Here is a 17,666-nt window from a genome sequence, read left to right as displayed (position 1 = left end):
CTTTTGGCATGTCTGGCACACAACTTTTAGCACCTGATGCGACAGCCTTTACAATATCTGGCTTCTGTTCCAATGTGATGGTCTTTCACTTTCACTTTTCACATAGGCCATACATCCCGTCATATAACCGGTGAAGTGGCAATGTGGGGCAACAGGACATGTAGCGTGTTGGGAGGGGAACGAAGTCCATCTTGGTTGAGCAGCCCAGGATACACGATATGATGCGCCCACGACTATGCAGCTGATCTGCCGCTATCATGTGGCCCCCACTGTGTGAGCGAGGAGGTTGGGCACACAGCCCAAAATGCAGAAAAGTCATCCTCCATGCGGCCAGTGAATTTCACCACACTGGCTCGGCTTTGCCAGTTAGTAGCCTCCAAGATTGCACCAGTGCCGATGCAAACTTGGAGAACGTGCCGAGCTGCACCAGTCCGTGCAGTAAGAGAGGAGTGGGTGCACTGGTCTTTTCCAGCTTTCAGGGCAGTTGCACACAAGCAGTGGTTCATCGTCACTGTCACACTTCTCTCTCTCACTGCAGCACATCACGCAGGCTAACACAGCTAAGCATGACCTCCATGACTGCACTGGTACAATATAGAAAGCCCCACTAGCCTTGCCAGCTGGTGCGGCACAAGTGAATCGCGATGGCAATGGTAAGCAACTGTTTGCGCATGGCTAGGCACAGTGGAGAGAAAGACGAGTGTTGCTTTACATCGTATTCGACACAGAAATATTAAAGTGCTGCATCAAAGGAGTGCTAAACTCCACGAAAAGCGACATACTGGGAGAGCAATGGCTGGGTATTTTTTAGTTTCCGAGATGAATCTAGTTTGTTATAGCTATTATTTAATTACAGCTTCTTTCAGTATAACAAGGTTCAAATGTATACAGATTTTGTTATCTTCAGTTAGGCAAGAAAGAAATTCATTTTTTTTTAAAGCAAGAAAAAGTATGCATAATGTGTGGTAACTCTTGGCTGATCCTTTAACTGTTTGACTGTCACTAAGAATGGCTACTCGATAGGATCTCACTTTGACATGCTTCTGGGATGCTTTCCAGCATTCTCACAAGTATGCTCTAAAACAAAAAGAACAGCTGGAAAATTACTGCCATGAGCCCTTCATTCACGGAATGCAAGCAGCTTTATGATTTTGACACCAGAAAGACGCCCAGAGTTTGATATGTTCAATGTACTGGCCCTTTATGAGCAAGCTATCTTACATGAGTACCAATCACTAAGATTCACATGTTCGATATAAAGAATGAGCCACTTTATCTGGCTTTGTTATATTCAGGTTCAGCTGTATAACCTTCCTGCACTCACATTAGTTGAAAGCTATGCTCTCTGCGCTTCACCCTCTCTCATGCCCCTGCTCGGCGATTCATGAACTTTTGGGGTGCTGTTGCTCCAAAATATGGTCTGAGCATCACTGTCATGCTGAAGTAAGTTGTACGTCAACCCAATACAAAGGTACTTCAGCATAGTTTCACCTTAAGAGTGAAGCAATGACAGTGATAGCTACTTCACTAAGCAGTTTGCAAGACTTGCACACTCTGCTTAGTAATATTCCCTGCAGTAAACGTTTGCAGCAGTGTGAAAATGACATGTGCATCACTGTCTTGCTCAAATTAGCCTTTGCTCATAGATATCAGAGCACACCTGTTACAAAGGCACTCTGCGCAGAACACAGGAGAGCTGGATGGCGTAAGCCCATGCTAACAGTACAGTGAGAGAGCAATCATGCAGCAGCCTTATTTTTTATTTATTTATTTAATTCATTACATACACACAATACACAATGTCCTTAGTGTTTATCTTGAAGAACTGTCACTGTTCCTCTCAAGCCCAGTGTGACTCTTCATTGAAGTATTCCTTCTTTGTTTTTGTTTCTTCAGAAGATGCAATAAACATGGGTCTGCAGCCCTGACAAGCCATTTCTCACATCAGCATGCTGCTTTCATACGTAATTTTGTTGATACAAGGGATTGAAAGTCACAGGAATGTTTTTATTGCACTTAATGCACAGGATTACATTACAAAGTTAATGGCACCACACACTTCTAAAAACAGTGACACCATAAAAGCAGATAAGAACTGCTCACAGAAACTACTATCACACCATGTTGCTTCAAGAAGGATGCATGTGCTAAATCAATGCAGTCTCACATGCTCCTCCATATCAGAACTACTACTGAGCTCTCCTTCATGCATGAGAACATGTGGGCCATTTATTTACTGGACTGTGCATCTCAAACACCTAGACACCTGACATCATTACAAAGGGCTGAAGATTATGAGGACTCAAAATCAGGTCTAGCACAGCCTTGATGTGTTTGCACTATTTTGGAAAACTGAAACATGCCAAGTGTCAACAGCAGGGAGAGTTGGTAAGGCTGCAGTCTTGAAGGTGCAGATTTAAAGAGGAGACATCTGAACGGTGACAGACAAGGACGAGTGCAGACATGCAACTGGTTTTTATGAAAGCAGACATCACAAATAATATAGACTACTAGCCACTCTTTCTTATTTAGACGGTGCAAATCCAGTTCAGGCACAAAAGAATTTCCACCTTAAAAGTAAAACAGCTCATGAGAGCATGAATGGTAATGTCTCCAACCATTAAAGGGAGATTTACTAAACCTGATGTTCAAGTCTAGCTCCTTCCTTAGGGGCTAAATGTCAGACAGCGGTAGAGTGCAGCGTATGAGTGCCCATCTGGCACGAAGCTCTTCGTAACGTAGCCGAGCAGCGAAAACTATAGGATTAACAAGTTCCACTTTTTAATGCGAAGCAGTCTTTGCCTACCTCCGCACACTTTGCGAGACCTTCTTTTCGGTGCTGTCTTGCTCCAAAGTACCAGAGGGGGCCGCGAGAGGAGCCACCTGTCACGGAGCACACGACGTGTCTACTGAGAGCACATGAAGGAGCAGCAAGCAAGAAGCATCGTGAGACTGTCGTACGACAGGATGAAGGGCGTAGAGCAAGAGTGGCGACTTGAACAAAGGCACGAGGCGAAGCACCGATGGCCGGCTGTGCTGGCACAAAAAAGCGCGCGAAGCGGAACCCACAGAAAAGCACCAAGCTGAGATTGAATGAGTGGCTGCACGAACATGAGAAGGTCACAAGCAGAAGTGATGGAAAAGCGTAAAATTGACAATTAACAAAGGGCCACACTACCATAAGAAGAACACAAAGTAGAGTTTGCAGAAGTGTCTAGTTTAGCATGAATGAATGACTACACACACACAAAAAAAGCACCAAGCGGAGTAGGCTAAAAAATGTTGCATTTCACAGAAAACAAATTTATAAAGAGTATAGTCATCTCATATGCACACCAAGCTGCCTCGTGAACTGAAAAATGGCAGTCAGTATGGAGTTCAAAAGCACTTCTGCTCACTATAGGCTGTGAAATGTTTTCATCTTGGTGCAAAAAAATTGTGAAAACACCAGAAAAAGAGATAAGGTGGTACATGAGATATGGGACGTATGGATGAGTATGTCCTATGTCCGATGCAAGGTTGGCATACTCCATCAGTTCCCGTCTGACTAGAAAAGCACACGGCCACCATGACAGCCACTCTGTAAACAAGACGTCGAGCGAACGTGAGCGGCAGTTATCAACTGCGCCCTAGTAGCATTTAGCTACACACTGCTTTTGAACCGACCTGCTTTTGAGGATATGACAGCTGTTTTAAAAGAAGGCCAATAAATAAATCCCAAATCTACAACGAAATGTGTACAGTCTTCAAGATACATATGTCAGGAGGCCAAGAATGTTATCATATTTACTTGCGTAATGTTCGCACTCATTTATTGATCGCACCCCTGAATTTTCTCATCAAAATTATATTTTTTTCTTTCCTGCGCAATGATCGCACCCCGAACTTGCCACAGAGATATGTCGTTTGCCAAGTCTAGCTGACGATGATCGAGTGCTTACTATCTGTCAAATGCTACACAAACGACTCTTCAAAACTTATCGAGCAGACTGCACGCACCATACAGATTCTTAAGCAGATGCCCCATTTCTTTCCCTTCATCGCTTTCTGCACTTCAAGAAAAAAAATCTACAACCAAGCTTGCCATGGCTTTATTATATGTTCGCTTTGTAATGTTTGCCAATTTAACAATCTTATTCATTACTGATACAAAAGAAACTGTTTCAATGCCCGTACTGTACTCATGAGAAAAAAAAACGTGTTCGGCTTGCTCCGTCAGCCACCATTTTTGTTTTGATGTCCCGCACTGTAACAGCAGCAGCCGCCTGTTGGTTGATGTGCTGTCATCCCACAGCAAACGCGCACTCCACACCGTTTCCACGGACACTGCATTTTCGCCATTTTTCTAGGCAGCAGTGTGCTTTGTGATTGTTTGTGTTGGTGCCATTTCACCACGAAACGGTGTGCAAGTTTTACGGCCGTGTTAAAGCTTACGGCTTTTGACTACACGCTGGAGCATGGCAACCGTGCTGCTGGGAGGCATTTTGGCGTTGATGAAATCCGAATACAGTACTGGAAAAATCAGCGTAAGAAGATGACGGCTACTGACAAAACGGGCAAGTTCCCTAACGTTGAGGAGGCAGTCCTTGAATATGTCAAGGGCCTGCGCAAAGATGGTCGTGCAGTATCGTTGGAAATGATACAGACACAGGCTCGTGCAATTACCAGGAAGCTGGGAATCATCGCAAAGGACTTCCACAATAGCTCTGCTTGGACGCCTCGCTTCATGCGATGAAATGGACTGTCGCTGAGGCGGCGGACGTCGTTGTACCAGCGGCTCCCATCCACGTGTGAAGAAAAGGTGATAGACTTTCATCACTTCGTCACAAGGATCCGCGAGAAGAATGGCTTCCTCTTGTTGCAAATAGGGAATGCCGACCAAACTCCGTTGATCTTTGACATGCCCCGAAACACAACAGTGAACAAGAAGGGTGCTTGGAGTGTCCTCGCGAAGACATCTGGTGCAAAGAAGCTGCAATGTGCCGTAATGCTTGCAGTAACAACAGATGCACGGAAGCTTGCACCATACGTCATACTGAAACGGAAGACTATTCCGAAGGGCAACTTTCTCCGTGGCATCCACATCCGCGCTCAAGTAAAAGGGTGGATGATGGCAGAACTCATGGTCGATTGCATCAAGACTGTTTGGGGACGAAGCCCAGGAGCGCTTCTGCTTCCCTCGCTTCTGGTTTTCGACAGCTTCCGAGGCCATCTTGCCGACAGCGTTCGAGCTGAGCTTAAGGAACTATGCACAGACATTGCAGTCATCCCTGGGGGTCTGACATCACTGCTACAGCTTCTTGATGTGTCACTGAACAAACCGTTCAAGGACAATGTTCGAAGACTGCATGCAGAGTGGATGGCGGCAGGCAAACATGATTTGACGCCGAGCGGCAAAATCAGAAGACTGTGCATGGAGGTTCTTTGCTCCTGGATCGTCAAAGCGTGGACTGGTATCCCCGACGAGGTAGTGGCGAAGGGTTTTAAGAAGTCCGGAAGGCTGGACGGGACAAAAGACGACTTTCTGTGGGACTGTGAAGATGCCTCCAGCGATGACACTGCCAGTTCTGACAATGAAGCTTGCAGCGATGACTGTGAAGATTCAGACTCGGAATAAAGTGAGGCGTCATTTAGTCAATTAGAAAAATAAAATAAGAGGGCAATGTGCAGTTCTTGCAGTGCCTATGTAACGTGTGCATTTGTTACAAAGGTAAGCCTTACTCAACTTTTATGTTTGGCTATATTCATGATAGCTATCGTAAGAAATCTGACCTGAAACTTGCCCTTTTGCGTCTTCGGTGCTCAAGTTTTTTTTTCGCAGTAAATTTACCCCGCGTGATAATCCCACCCCAAAATTTGCATCAATAATGTTTTGAAAAAAAGTGCAATAATTATGCGAGTAAATATGGTAATATCATAAAAAGAACTCTTGCTTCACATGTCACACAACTGCGAACTATCATGAAACTAGCCATTTTGCTCTGAACATTTGTTTCCATTAGAACTTAGACGAAGTAGGAAGGGCTAGCAGTGAAAGATATTTTGTGACATATCACCTTAATAAATATCAGCTGCAAGTCTGCACTTATGTGTTTTCTGTCGTCACTCACATTACCCTAATTTAACAGCACATAACAACGTCTAAGACTGGGCTATTTTCTACTTCATTAATGAACTTCTAGCATACAAGCAAAAAAGACAGAGAAGGTGTGAAACAAATGTAAATGCTGTGCAGTTTAATGATGCAGTTTTCTAGAATGAAACGTTAACGGCAATGTATAAAGGAGCACACTTCTTAAGAGAAATAACTCAGTAGCGCACTTTCGCAATTAACACATACTATTCAATCACCAAAGATTGTGCAGGCTCAAAACTAAGTGCGCCAGATCATGCCACAATTATATGAAGCAGCAAAAGCAGAAGAGGAAGAATGTGTTCTAGTTAGCTTTAACTTGCGTGCATTTCATTTGCCCAGGTGCATGCTGCATGTTACATGCATCGACGCATGTAAAGGTTATGCATCGATGAGGAAACTTGACAGAAGTCGCATAACATGTACTACATGCATGGGGTTGTTTACAGAATCTGCACCATAACTCCGTGAAAAATTAAAAACACTAAAGTTTTCGCCAACAGTATGTTGCATACTGTTCAGCAGTATTATTTCAGAATTTGTCTTTCTTCAAAAACGAAATTATGTACCTTATGCTGCTTTAGCTTTTATAACAATTACTTATAAATTTTTCAAAATAACCCTGCTCTTCAAGTATATTTTTATTTGTAAACATAATTTTGAATAAACTTGCACTGTTGATGTAGCTGGGTGTGATACATCTATTTGTATTTTTTACAATGTCCCCTTTCCTCCCCACATTTATGATGGCCTGTACATTTCTAAGGTTTAATATCTTCAATCATCAATAGTAATCCAATTCTCTTCAGTTTTGTAAAAAATATAAAGTGTGCGTTGTACACTAAGGTAATCAGTTCTGTAGCTATTTTTGCATATTCTTAAAACAAATTAAAATATAATTTCAGCATGGAATATTATTGTTCCACAACTCTGATCCAAGTTAATCTCAGAATAAAATTTTTTTTTGCTAGCGCACACAATAAATTATTTCTTTTTTCATTGTGCACCGTCAATAACCCATCAATCCCATCAACAAGTGGGCACCGGGCATGTTTACACTGCATTCAGATATATGTAGCCAATACTAAACACCTGTTATTTAAAATTAAATAGATAAGACTACCACTGTGCCCTTAGTGAAATATATGGCAAAACACAGCTCACTTAATCAGCGGTTGCAGGGCCTCCACATTAGAAAGAACAGCTCAAACGTCAATGCTGAACTTTCGTCAAAGACTCTCATCTTTTGAGCTTGACACACATGCTTTGCCAACGGACTAACTCTGCCTGTGCGTCTCTCGCAATGAAAGCACCTTTAACCTTCCTCAGTACTGAGCACTAGTCTGTCACATTTCAAGTGTTGAGGTGCGTTTTCTGTGTGCTGTGTATCTGTGATGTGCACTGGGCATATCATTTTCATCGCTTCATCATTCTCATCTATAGTAGCGTGCTAGATGGGTCACCAGGCAAACTAATCCAGGTTTCATTAAAGATCCCTCTCTCTCTCTCTTTCTCCCTCACGACAAGTCTGGTCCCTTGTCTCCGTTTCTCTGGGAGCGTACCTTTCACTTTCTCTTCCCTATTACCCCGTTGAGTGCCTGTGCTCTATTCTTTCCAGCTCCACACGATCCAGCGAAAGCCATGGGCCCCATCAAACAACCGGAACAGAGTTCCAGAAAAAGCACTGCTCCATTGCATTCCTCTGATTAACCCTTCACACGAAGCCAACCCAACAAAAGCTTCACAGAAGAATTCTTTCTTTTTTTTAATGGGCAAGCCCTGACACCGAGCCTTCACTGTGCTGGTAGGAAACTGTTAAGACAGGCGTATGGTACACTCAGCTTATGGTGACACTGTTTCACTAAGGCCTGCGATGACCGACTGATCAGAGCGTGGTTGGTTAGTGATACTGTGTGACCACCACCCCCGCCATAGATTTCTGCGGTCGAGCAGGCCCGCATCAAGCCCGAAGTCACGCTGCGACTGAAGTGCGATTTCAGTTGGCCACATTGAAAGACAATGCAATTAACAATGCTCGAAACTGCACTAGTTGGCAAAGTTCTCACAATTTAGCATAGGGACACAAGGATATTCATACAAACTCTGATGATACAAGGCTGCACAAGTGAAACCCTTGTACAGTCGTGTTTCGTGTTTATGAACCTGTCCTTGTGTTCTCGACTGCACACAGAAAGAAAATAATATTCAGAGTGAGATTCATAGATTATTTGCGAGGAGTCTACCATCATTCTCTGTGTCCTAATGTATGACTTTCTTGCATAAGAAGGTGACAGCAAAATCTCGCTGTTGCTCAATTTGAAACACCTGCACCAAAACAGATGAGTTGACGTAGTCCCCATATAACTTCAGCTTTTAGTGCTCTCTGTGAACCAATCATTGCTCATGTCACATGATAGGTACTTCCATAGCTCTAATAATCTTGGTGCCACTCCAATTTTCGCCATTTTCTCACTGACAAAAGCTGTGTCCTGGCTACAAGTGGTGGATTTATTATAAGAGCTTAATCTCTCACTCTAGTGCTACCTAAGTTTTTTTATTTAGCATTCTTTTACTTCTAGTGCAAAATAATCAAGGTAATTAATTAGTTATTGCATTTCTCAGGAAGTGAAGCCCCGTGCAGTGATTAGTAAGTCAGTAACTACATTTTAACTGAAAAAAGAAAGCAAAAACATGATTTTTGTGCCAGTAAGCACTCCTTTAGGCAAAGCAGGCAGCCAAAAGACAGACCACCCACCCTTATTCCATTCATGCACCTCACTTCAACAAACAAACCCAATGGTTAATGAAGAAAACTTTCCTTAGTAAGTTATAAAATTAAGAAAACCACATGCTTAAAAGAAACTAACACTCACCTTCCCTTAGAGATTAAAAACACGGTATTAAATAAGCGTCATAATTTTTTTCAAAAAATTAAAGCACCATCTTACTGTTTGCAAAAACAAGAAAACATTGCACTAGCAGCCCTTGTACAGTGCTATCAAGGCTTTTTCTCACTGAGACATATTTTCATGTGTTTCCACTGTCCCTTAGCCCTCTTCCCTGTATCCGTCTAGTATATTGCTTATTTGCAAATGGCACAATATGATAATTACAATCATGATCCTAATTTACGTCAACACTAAGAGGAAGTCTTCTCCCAGAAATCTCCAATTACCCCCGTCTTGCATCAGCTGATTTCATCCTATGCCTGCTAATTTTCTCATTTTACCATACCAGCTAAGCATATGGCCTCCTCGACTGCACTCCCCTTCTCTTGGCACCCATTCTGTAACCCTAATAGAACACCGGTTATCTGCCTTGGGTGCTGCATGCATGGCCTGTCCAGCTCCATTTCTTCCCTCTTAATGTCACTCATAAAGTATCAGTGACGCCCGCTTGCTCTTTAATCCATATTGGTGTCTTCCTACCTCGTAAAGTTAACTTCTTAACTCCCGACTGAGGAATGTGGAAGAAAGTAAATGGGCTGGGAGAGTGTTGAGGTATCTGTACAGGAAAAACATTGATTCACAGTGGAGGAACTCGCAACTAAGCTTAGCCAAAACTAAAGTTCAAGGATTTCGAGGAACCCTGTGAAACTTAAAGGTTTTCAAGTCCTTGAATATGGCAGTTTCAGAGTGATGTGTCCTTCCTCATGTAACACTACTGTGAAGCCAACTGATAATGAAGTCAAGGAAAAGCATAAGAAACACTACATTATCTTAAACTGAAATGTAAAAATACTTAGAAAAAAATTAATTAACACGGCAGAAAAGGCAGCTTATTGCCTTAACACATGTAATGCTCTATCACTTGGTATGTATTGGTGGCAATTATATCGATGACTTTCTTAGGTATTTCAGCATGCGTATGTGTGCAAGCCCTGGAAGTGTTAGTCGGTGACACTAATTGCCATGGCGGCAGATGTGGAGCAACCTTTCTACGGCAAGTTTCATGCGGCATGTAAACTTAGGAAAAGGCAGCTGGCCAATAAACACTTGTTCACATTAAAGCTGCCAGAGTCAAGATCCCTCACTACTCAATGTTAGAGGGCCCTCTCAAAGAGACACTAGAAAACAGGATGTCTCCTACATTATCATTTCCAAATTTCCTCGTTTATCCAGGCTTTCCCCGAGCATTTTTAAGAAAATTCTCTCGCAGTCTATAACCTTGAAGGTTCAGGCATGAGAAAACAATTATGGTTTATTGCTTGCCAAGGTACTAGGCCAACCCATAATTTTCACCTGCTGTCAGTAAGCTATAAAAATCAGGTGGGTTGCACTATAATATTTGATTGAAGCATGTCCTTCATGATTAACTGGCCAGGCTCATACTCACAAAACAGCAAAGTTCACTTGAAACTATGCTTCCTTTAGGCATACCACTAGGCTTGCCATAACCACTGAAGCCAAGAATGTCCCCAATCTAAAGCAACCAGGGTGAAAATTCAGTTTCTTGTATTTTCCTTAATTTTACAGAACTAGAAAATTCCATGAAAACTACAAGTTTTCTAGATTTTTCCTGACAGTAGACACCTTGGAAACATTTGTGGGTTGACACAAGACAGAGGCAGCTGGAAACTGGGATAGACTTTCATCTAGCCTGAGACCTAAAATAATAATAATAATAATAATAATAATAATAATAATAATAATAATAATAATAATAATAATAATAATAATAATAATAATAATAATAATAATTGATGATGATGATGATGATGATGATGATGATGATGATGATGATGATGATGATGATGTGACTTTATGATGACAGAGAAGTGCTGTTTCCATCGATATGATTCTTTAAAGCTTTTATCACAGAAGATAATCCCACTCTATTATCAGTTTATCATGTTTGTTTCTTTTTGTAAAACTGTGCCCCCCTGCTTTGGTCTCACTGAGACTGGCAGTATTGCAAATAAAATAAAATAAACAAATATCCATAAAGTGGTCAACAGCAGTAGTAGCAACAGTGGAAATCTAGTATTCCTGTGAAGCCCAAAGCACATTTCAAGCTACAGGTTCAGCCTTTGTGGCCTGCTCGTTGCTCATCTACCTTTTACTGTAATTATCCTATTCCAACGTGCACCATGTTTAAAAAGAAGGATGGGCCTGAAAAATGCCTGCACACTATAATCATACACAAAACTAAAGCTTCGTTCACGGCTTTTGTTACCACCAGTCAGTGCCAGCGTCATTGCCACTATCAGCACAAGATGGCAACATAAAAAATTTTTATGCAGGCTTACAATGGTGGCATGCCATCGCCATCATGAAAGCTCATTTAAAAGAACTTAATTTGCAACATACAGACCTGCCAACCTGCCATATTTAAAATTCTTAAATACCCGCATACACGACACTGAATGGGAGCATAGCGCGCATTGAAAAAATATTTTGCCCTGAACTTGCGCTTTTTCATGGATACATACACACGTCTTATTAGAGATGATTTATCGCTAGAAGCAGCACACAAACATAACAGGCACAGTAGATAGTGACAAGCAGCACAGGTGTTTTTAGATTACCAACTTTCAGCAACTATAGCAATTCTAATGTCGCCTGCTTCCAGAACTTGTCTGTATATGAACTCCCTAAAAGCAAGTACAATCCTTTCAACATCAGCCAATTTCTAATGGAAGGGTTGGAGTCTGATGAGTCAAACTGTTTTGTAACAGATATGTTTCATAAAAATTGACGCAACATTCCTAAAATCCTAAAACGAGCCCAAATTAGTCAACCTTACGAAAAATTCGGGAGAGTTGGTAGGTATGAACCTGCAGTCCATAGACAGTGAGCAAAAAGGCTGTCTCACAGTAACAACGGACTATAAATCCAAATAAATTTACACTTCAGGAAGGTGAAATTGATCCATCACCCCTATTTTTTTTATCGAAGGCAAGATTGTTCGACAGCTAGTTCTCTCAATTATTGTGATTAGCCTGCACATACGTGTTTTTGTCTAGACATTTTCGTGAGTCTGTACCCAAATAAATCACTTGGAAGTGCCGCCTGCGTCGCTGTGAATGTGTCTGCTTTTTTGGATGCGTCCTATTTGCAACAAATATGTCTTTCAGCCAATGCCAACTAGGTCAAGAAGCAGTTTTCATGAAGCGATGTTTATTAAATGTACAAATGGAGCATTAGGAACAAATAAGCAGTTCGTTTAAATACTCAGATCTCTTCGGTGAGTGCAAATGATGGCGGTTTAGCCGCAAAGGTCAGGCTTCCCAAGCGATATATAGCGTGCTTCGCTATGTAACTTGTGTTCTTCGTCTACTATGGTTCCCACAATCACATTCATCGTGCTTCTGCTTCAATATTATGCTTGATTGCCCACACTTCACAACTTAATACCTTAAAAGACTACCAGTAAATATATTCTCAATTAAGAATAGTGATTATTCTATTCAAATACCGAATCAAATTTCACAATATTTCATTAATTATTCAAGCATTTTGAATACTCGCACACTCCTAGCATAATACACTACAGCCCCAAATATACAAGTACAAAAGTCCAGGAAGCACTGAGATAAGAAAGCAGTCAAGGGGAGGTGAATGTGCGAGCTGCAGATATAAAACGAGGAGGAAAGACTGGCTGAAAAGGATGACAGAGTAGATGCGTTAATTGCGGGAAAGAACTGTATGTCAGAAGCATTTCCTTCTATGCGATACGCAAGAAATAACTTCTAAATATTTTCAGTTCAGAAAGCAATTTTTGATCGCATGGAGAACGTCGCTCAATTTAGCCTCTTGAGCTGGGTTATCCGTAGAACTTGGCATTATGTATGTGACAAATGGCAATATTTAGGTGGCTAAGTGAAAAGTTTCTCTAATACCTCTTGAAATGATTTACTTCAGGATACGTGTTACAATTGTAAAACTGAAACCTAGCGGTAGTGAAGTCATACCCGATTACCAGAAATCTTAAAATCTAGCCCCACTTTCAAGAAATCCATCTACAGAATCTGCTAAAGAATGCATTGGCGTTACAGTTAAAGTCATCCCAAACTGATGACACATGTATTTGAGAAACTGTTATCCTTAATGCTCATGTATTTCGTAGTCCACATTAAAGCAGAATAGGTATCTCAAAAGCGGTGATATTTTTCGTATTTCTGCTAAGCAAACATGACTTCACTACTGCTTACTTTCAATTTTGCAGTTGTAATACACGCCCTAACATGCTCAATTGGGAAGTTAGTTTGTGAACGTTTTAATTAGGTCACTGAACACTGCAATTTGTTTTGCAAGTAATGTCCACTTCTTCCATAAGCACACCTGCAAAGGTGGATTAGTGCTGTTACAGGCGATCTTAATATATCTGTTCAAACTAAAAAAAAGGAACAGGTGGTATACAGTAGGACCTTGTTCGTACGTTTTGAAAAAGAATGCGAGAAAAAACATACTAACCAGAAAAATGTATGATCCAAAGAAACTAAAAAAATTTGACAGACTCCAGCTATTGTTGACATCTACGTAATTCGAAGCACCGTGCAGAATGTTGTGGCATGAGATGCCGACACGCATGTGACGCATTCTGTTGTTTTCCTGTTGTATGAACAAGTCAACGGGAAACCGAAACGAAATCAAGCTGGTGGGCGACACCGGATGCTGCCGAAACGAAATGTGATGCTCACATCGCGCTGAAACGAAACGTGATGCCCACATCGCGCTGCCTGCAGCAAGGAACGGTGACGCATTTGCATTATCGCCTACTAAAAGCATGCAGTAAGCTACAAATGGCACTACGCACCATGCGCTGCACAACAGATAAGTGAAGATGCTCATTGCAATAGGTTTGGCGGTGACAGCTGGTACTGGAATGATGAGGTGCACGCCGTCATTTTCACGTGAGACGGGCGGCTATATACTGTTCTTGATTGAACGCGCCTTGGGCCTTTCCTTGTTCACATGGGATCTAGCGGCGAGAAAACGTATAGGGGGCGAGCTCCACCACTGGAAAAGCTGGCGCTGCCATCGGCGTGACGTGGTATTAAGGAATCACGTGCACACAGCAGGTGCGTTGGCTGCTTCTGAAGCGCCGAAGGAAGCTGAAAACTAAAGTTTTAAGTTTCACCTGCGCTGCGGTTCTGATTAATTGGGGAGGTTTTCCTGTTTCGAGTGACTGCTTGACAGTACTTGAAACCACCATAATAGGTAGTGGCCGCCTTTGAAGAAGTCCCACTTGGTAGGCTACTGCTCAGAGCCCCAGTGCCCGGCGTACGCAACGGAGCCCGGTGTCAGCCTTCACATATACCCGCAGGACAAGAAGCTGCGTGAAGCTTGGATCGCGACACTTAATACCAGCAAGCAGCCATCGGCTACAACTTGGATGTGCATAAGCACTTCCTCGAGGAAGATTTCTGTACGGCGTCGGAACTGCAATGTTTGGTGAGTAGCAGAAAGCGCACACTGAGATGGCCACCCGCACCTGAGATGCCCTCCCACACCCTGATAATGTCGTGAAGCTTTGATCTATGAGCTTATTGGTGCTAGATACTGGAAAGTTAACTGAAACGGATAGGGAATGGTGCTTGAATGCTCGTATGCTGTGGCCTAAAGCTCACGGCACGGTGTGAAAACCCGCTCGCAGCGAAAGTGAAACACTGTGCGCAGACACGCATGCAGAACTTGTTCGCTGCGAACTCGTGCAATCGTTCAACTGACGCTTCATTCTGTTATGCTCCATTTATTTATATAGACAGCCCATTATAAGAACATATTTCACATAGTTTGCTCTCAGCGACTGCTTACCTTTCACAGAAGAAACCAATTTGGAGGACTCCATTGCGGCGGCTGCGCGCGGTGGGCATTCAGTGTGCGTATTCAGTAAAGAGATAGCGTCTGTAAACCATTCTGTGCTTTCTGTTTGCTCAAGGTAATTATTTTGACAGCAAAAAACTTCTGCCATTTCGAGAACACTTACAGAAATGGCCAGGAGGGTTCCCACGTGGTGTTTTTATTGAGCGCCGACAGCTAAACCTATGACGAGCATGCCACATTATCCCTCATACTACGCAAGCAAGACGCTTCTGACAGATGGCGACTCCTTAATTCCTCATCACCAATACGGTCGCAGTCTGCACGGAAGGGCAATGTGTTTTGGTTATTGCCTATTAAAAGTGTGTGCTACGCTTCCGACAGCACCACGTGCTGTGAAACACATAGGCGAAGATGCTTATCGCAATAGGATTGGCGGCGATAGCTGTAAATGCCGCGTGCGACGACCCCGGAGAAGATTTGCTGGTACCGAAATGTGAAATCAAGTGCGCGCCAGCGTTTTTACGCTAGGCAGGTGGGCGAGTATTGCGGTGAAGCTGCCGTGGCAGGCAGCTATATACTGTTCTCGATCACGCAAGCCTCACGCATTTTCTTGTTTACATGGGATCTAGCGGCCAGAAAGCGTACGATACGATCACAGTTTGGCGATGTGCTGAATGTTGGTGCCAAAAAGTCGTGTTTTCCAGGAACATATGAACTGGTAAAAAATTAGCATAACTCTATCCGGTAATTTCGTGTGTTCTCGATTGTAAACGTTGGTGCCAGGAAAACGTACATAACGGGAACATAGCAATGAGGTTCTACTGTATCTACCTACATACATAATCTTCATCCATACGCACGCAGCACAAGCTCACAGAATGCAGCTGTTCTCTGTGATTTCATAGAAAGGCTGCCATAGCTCTGAGGTAGCATGCTTAGGTCTGACACATCAAGACTGATTAAAATTGTGAGGGAGAACAGTCATTTTTATTTCTTTTCTGCATGCAGGTGATTTGGTTATTGACAGAAACATCAATATTTATGACTAATATGAAACGTCATTGTGAACTCCTGAGAAGAGTTGTTACAGATCGGAAAAAGGAGCAGCTAAAAAAATGTAGTAAGAGTGTAAGTTGCAAACATTATGTATACAATATATAGCAGTGATAGCCAAGTGCGAAAGTGCAGTCACGGGGTTTGAAAAAGTGTGGAAGGTTTGCAAAGCAGATATTTCACCCTATAGTGTCCACCTTAAAGGTAGTCAAAGACCAAATGTGCTATCCCCCCCCCCCCCCCCCACACTTAATGTAACTTAAAGTAAATTTCTAAAAATTGTCTCGGGTTTGGTCAGCACTAGAGCCCCATCAGATATCCTTCTTGATCTTCAAACAAATGATTTCGATCTGCTAGAAATTTAGTTTCATTATATCTTTCATAGCCTCAACATCGCTAAAAACAAGACAGCATTAGAACTGGCTGTAAAGCCATTTTCTCAGCATGTGTTACTGTGTTCGCAAACCTGCACTCCACGGGAGAAATTCTATAAACCATTTCAGATGTAGGGGCAAAATTGACTCCTTTAAAGTGCCATGTATTTACAATCCCTCAGCTATTTAATAGACTGCTTGATACGAATGTTCACTGCGAAAAATAGCGAATGAGAACACTCTACATACAAAGCTGTACACTCGCACCTCCAGCAGCTACCGAGACATCTGCTTTTTGTCCCGTCGTTGTGGTGTCATTTACACATACTAACCAACATTATAAATACAAATTAAAGAAGAAGTGCCTTTAGGTTAGTAAAATGTTTTAAATGTCACCATTTACATTAGTGGTTCTCATAGTAAAAAGTTAAAGCGACACAAATGAGAAAAGATATTTGAGCTTTAGTACTAAATTTCTCTTCAAGAACATTAAAAATACCACTGTTGTGGTGAGAGCAGGCTTGGCAAGCAGGAAACGATGCAATAACAAAATACGGGTGGCAATGCCACCTTGAAGTTCCCGCAGGCAGCTGCTCACTTTGACATAAATATTGATGGCGTCTACTAAGGCCTAGTTATACATTTTTTTCACTAAAAAATGGACTACAATGAATTGGAAACAAGTTGAAGACATAGCAGTTTCTCAGAACTGTCACTGAGCCCCAGTGGGTTAAATATGAAAAATATTTTGAAATCCTTGATATCGCAATGACCTCCCAGTTCTGGGGTTTCGGCACGAATTAAGCAAATTAAGTTTTGACCTTCGTTTTCACTTTCAATAGTCAGAACATTACCGGGAAATTAACGAAAATACATCTGCCTAATTTGATTCAGCGCTTCCCTTTAGTGCTTCTTTACCCCAGCACGGTGCAAATGTTAGTGCAATGCGCAAAAGGGCTCAGCAGCTACAATAAGCACCACAACCATGAGAGAAGAAAATGAGATAGTGATCGGTGAAATCAGAAGTGAAGACAATGAAATGAGGAACAGTGTACGCAGTGCTGACAATGCGTTGAATGGCTTGCACTCACCTCCTGCTTGTTCTCGTTGAAGTCAGCGGCTGTGGCACATCGTATGATGAGCACCAAGGTCGCAAACGTCCAACAGAAAAACACAAGCCACACTGACAACTGCAATGAAAATAAAAAATGATGGTACGGTGACTGAAATTCAGCTTGACATCGCATCTGACATAAGATTTCAAAGAACAGGTGGCAGCAGCTAACAGAAAAAAACGGTAAATATAAGTTATGAGCAGCCGTTTCTTTTTTTTATTTT

At 42.2% G+C, this 17,666-nt stretch overlaps 1 protein-coding gene across 4 annotated transcripts in view; it reads right to left on the bottom strand.

Moving 5' to 3' along the window:
- Nucleotides 1-17,666, bottom strand: part of LOC142563959 (uncharacterized) — a 47,077-nt gene that overhangs the window by 10,281 nt on the left and 19,130 nt on the right. For 2 of the 4 annotated variants that reach the window (XM_075674710.1, XM_075674711.1), the window contains 2 exons: nt 17,420-17,518; nt 2,807-2,883 (listed from right to left, as the gene is read on the bottom strand). In XM_075674710.1, the coding sequence (XP_075530825.1) occupies nt 2,807-2,883; nt 17,420-17,518 (176 nt within the window). Of the gene's footprint in view, nt 1-2,806; nt 2,884-12,417; nt 12,490-17,419; nt 17,519-17,666 lie in introns of those variants that run through there. The other 2 variants (XM_075674713.1, XM_075674712.1) reach the window with 2 other exon arrangements.

This window comes from Dermacentor variabilis, chromosome 11 (assembly GCF_050947875.1).
Source record: "Dermacentor variabilis isolate Ectoservices chromosome 11, ASM5094787v1, whole genome shotgun sequence".
NCBI classification, from domain to species: Eukaryota; Metazoa; Arthropoda; class Arachnida; order Ixodida; family Ixodidae; genus Dermacentor; species Dermacentor variabilis.
The sequence above is the reverse complement of the archived record's forward strand: the minus strand, read 5'-3'. Positions and strand labels throughout refer to the sequence as shown.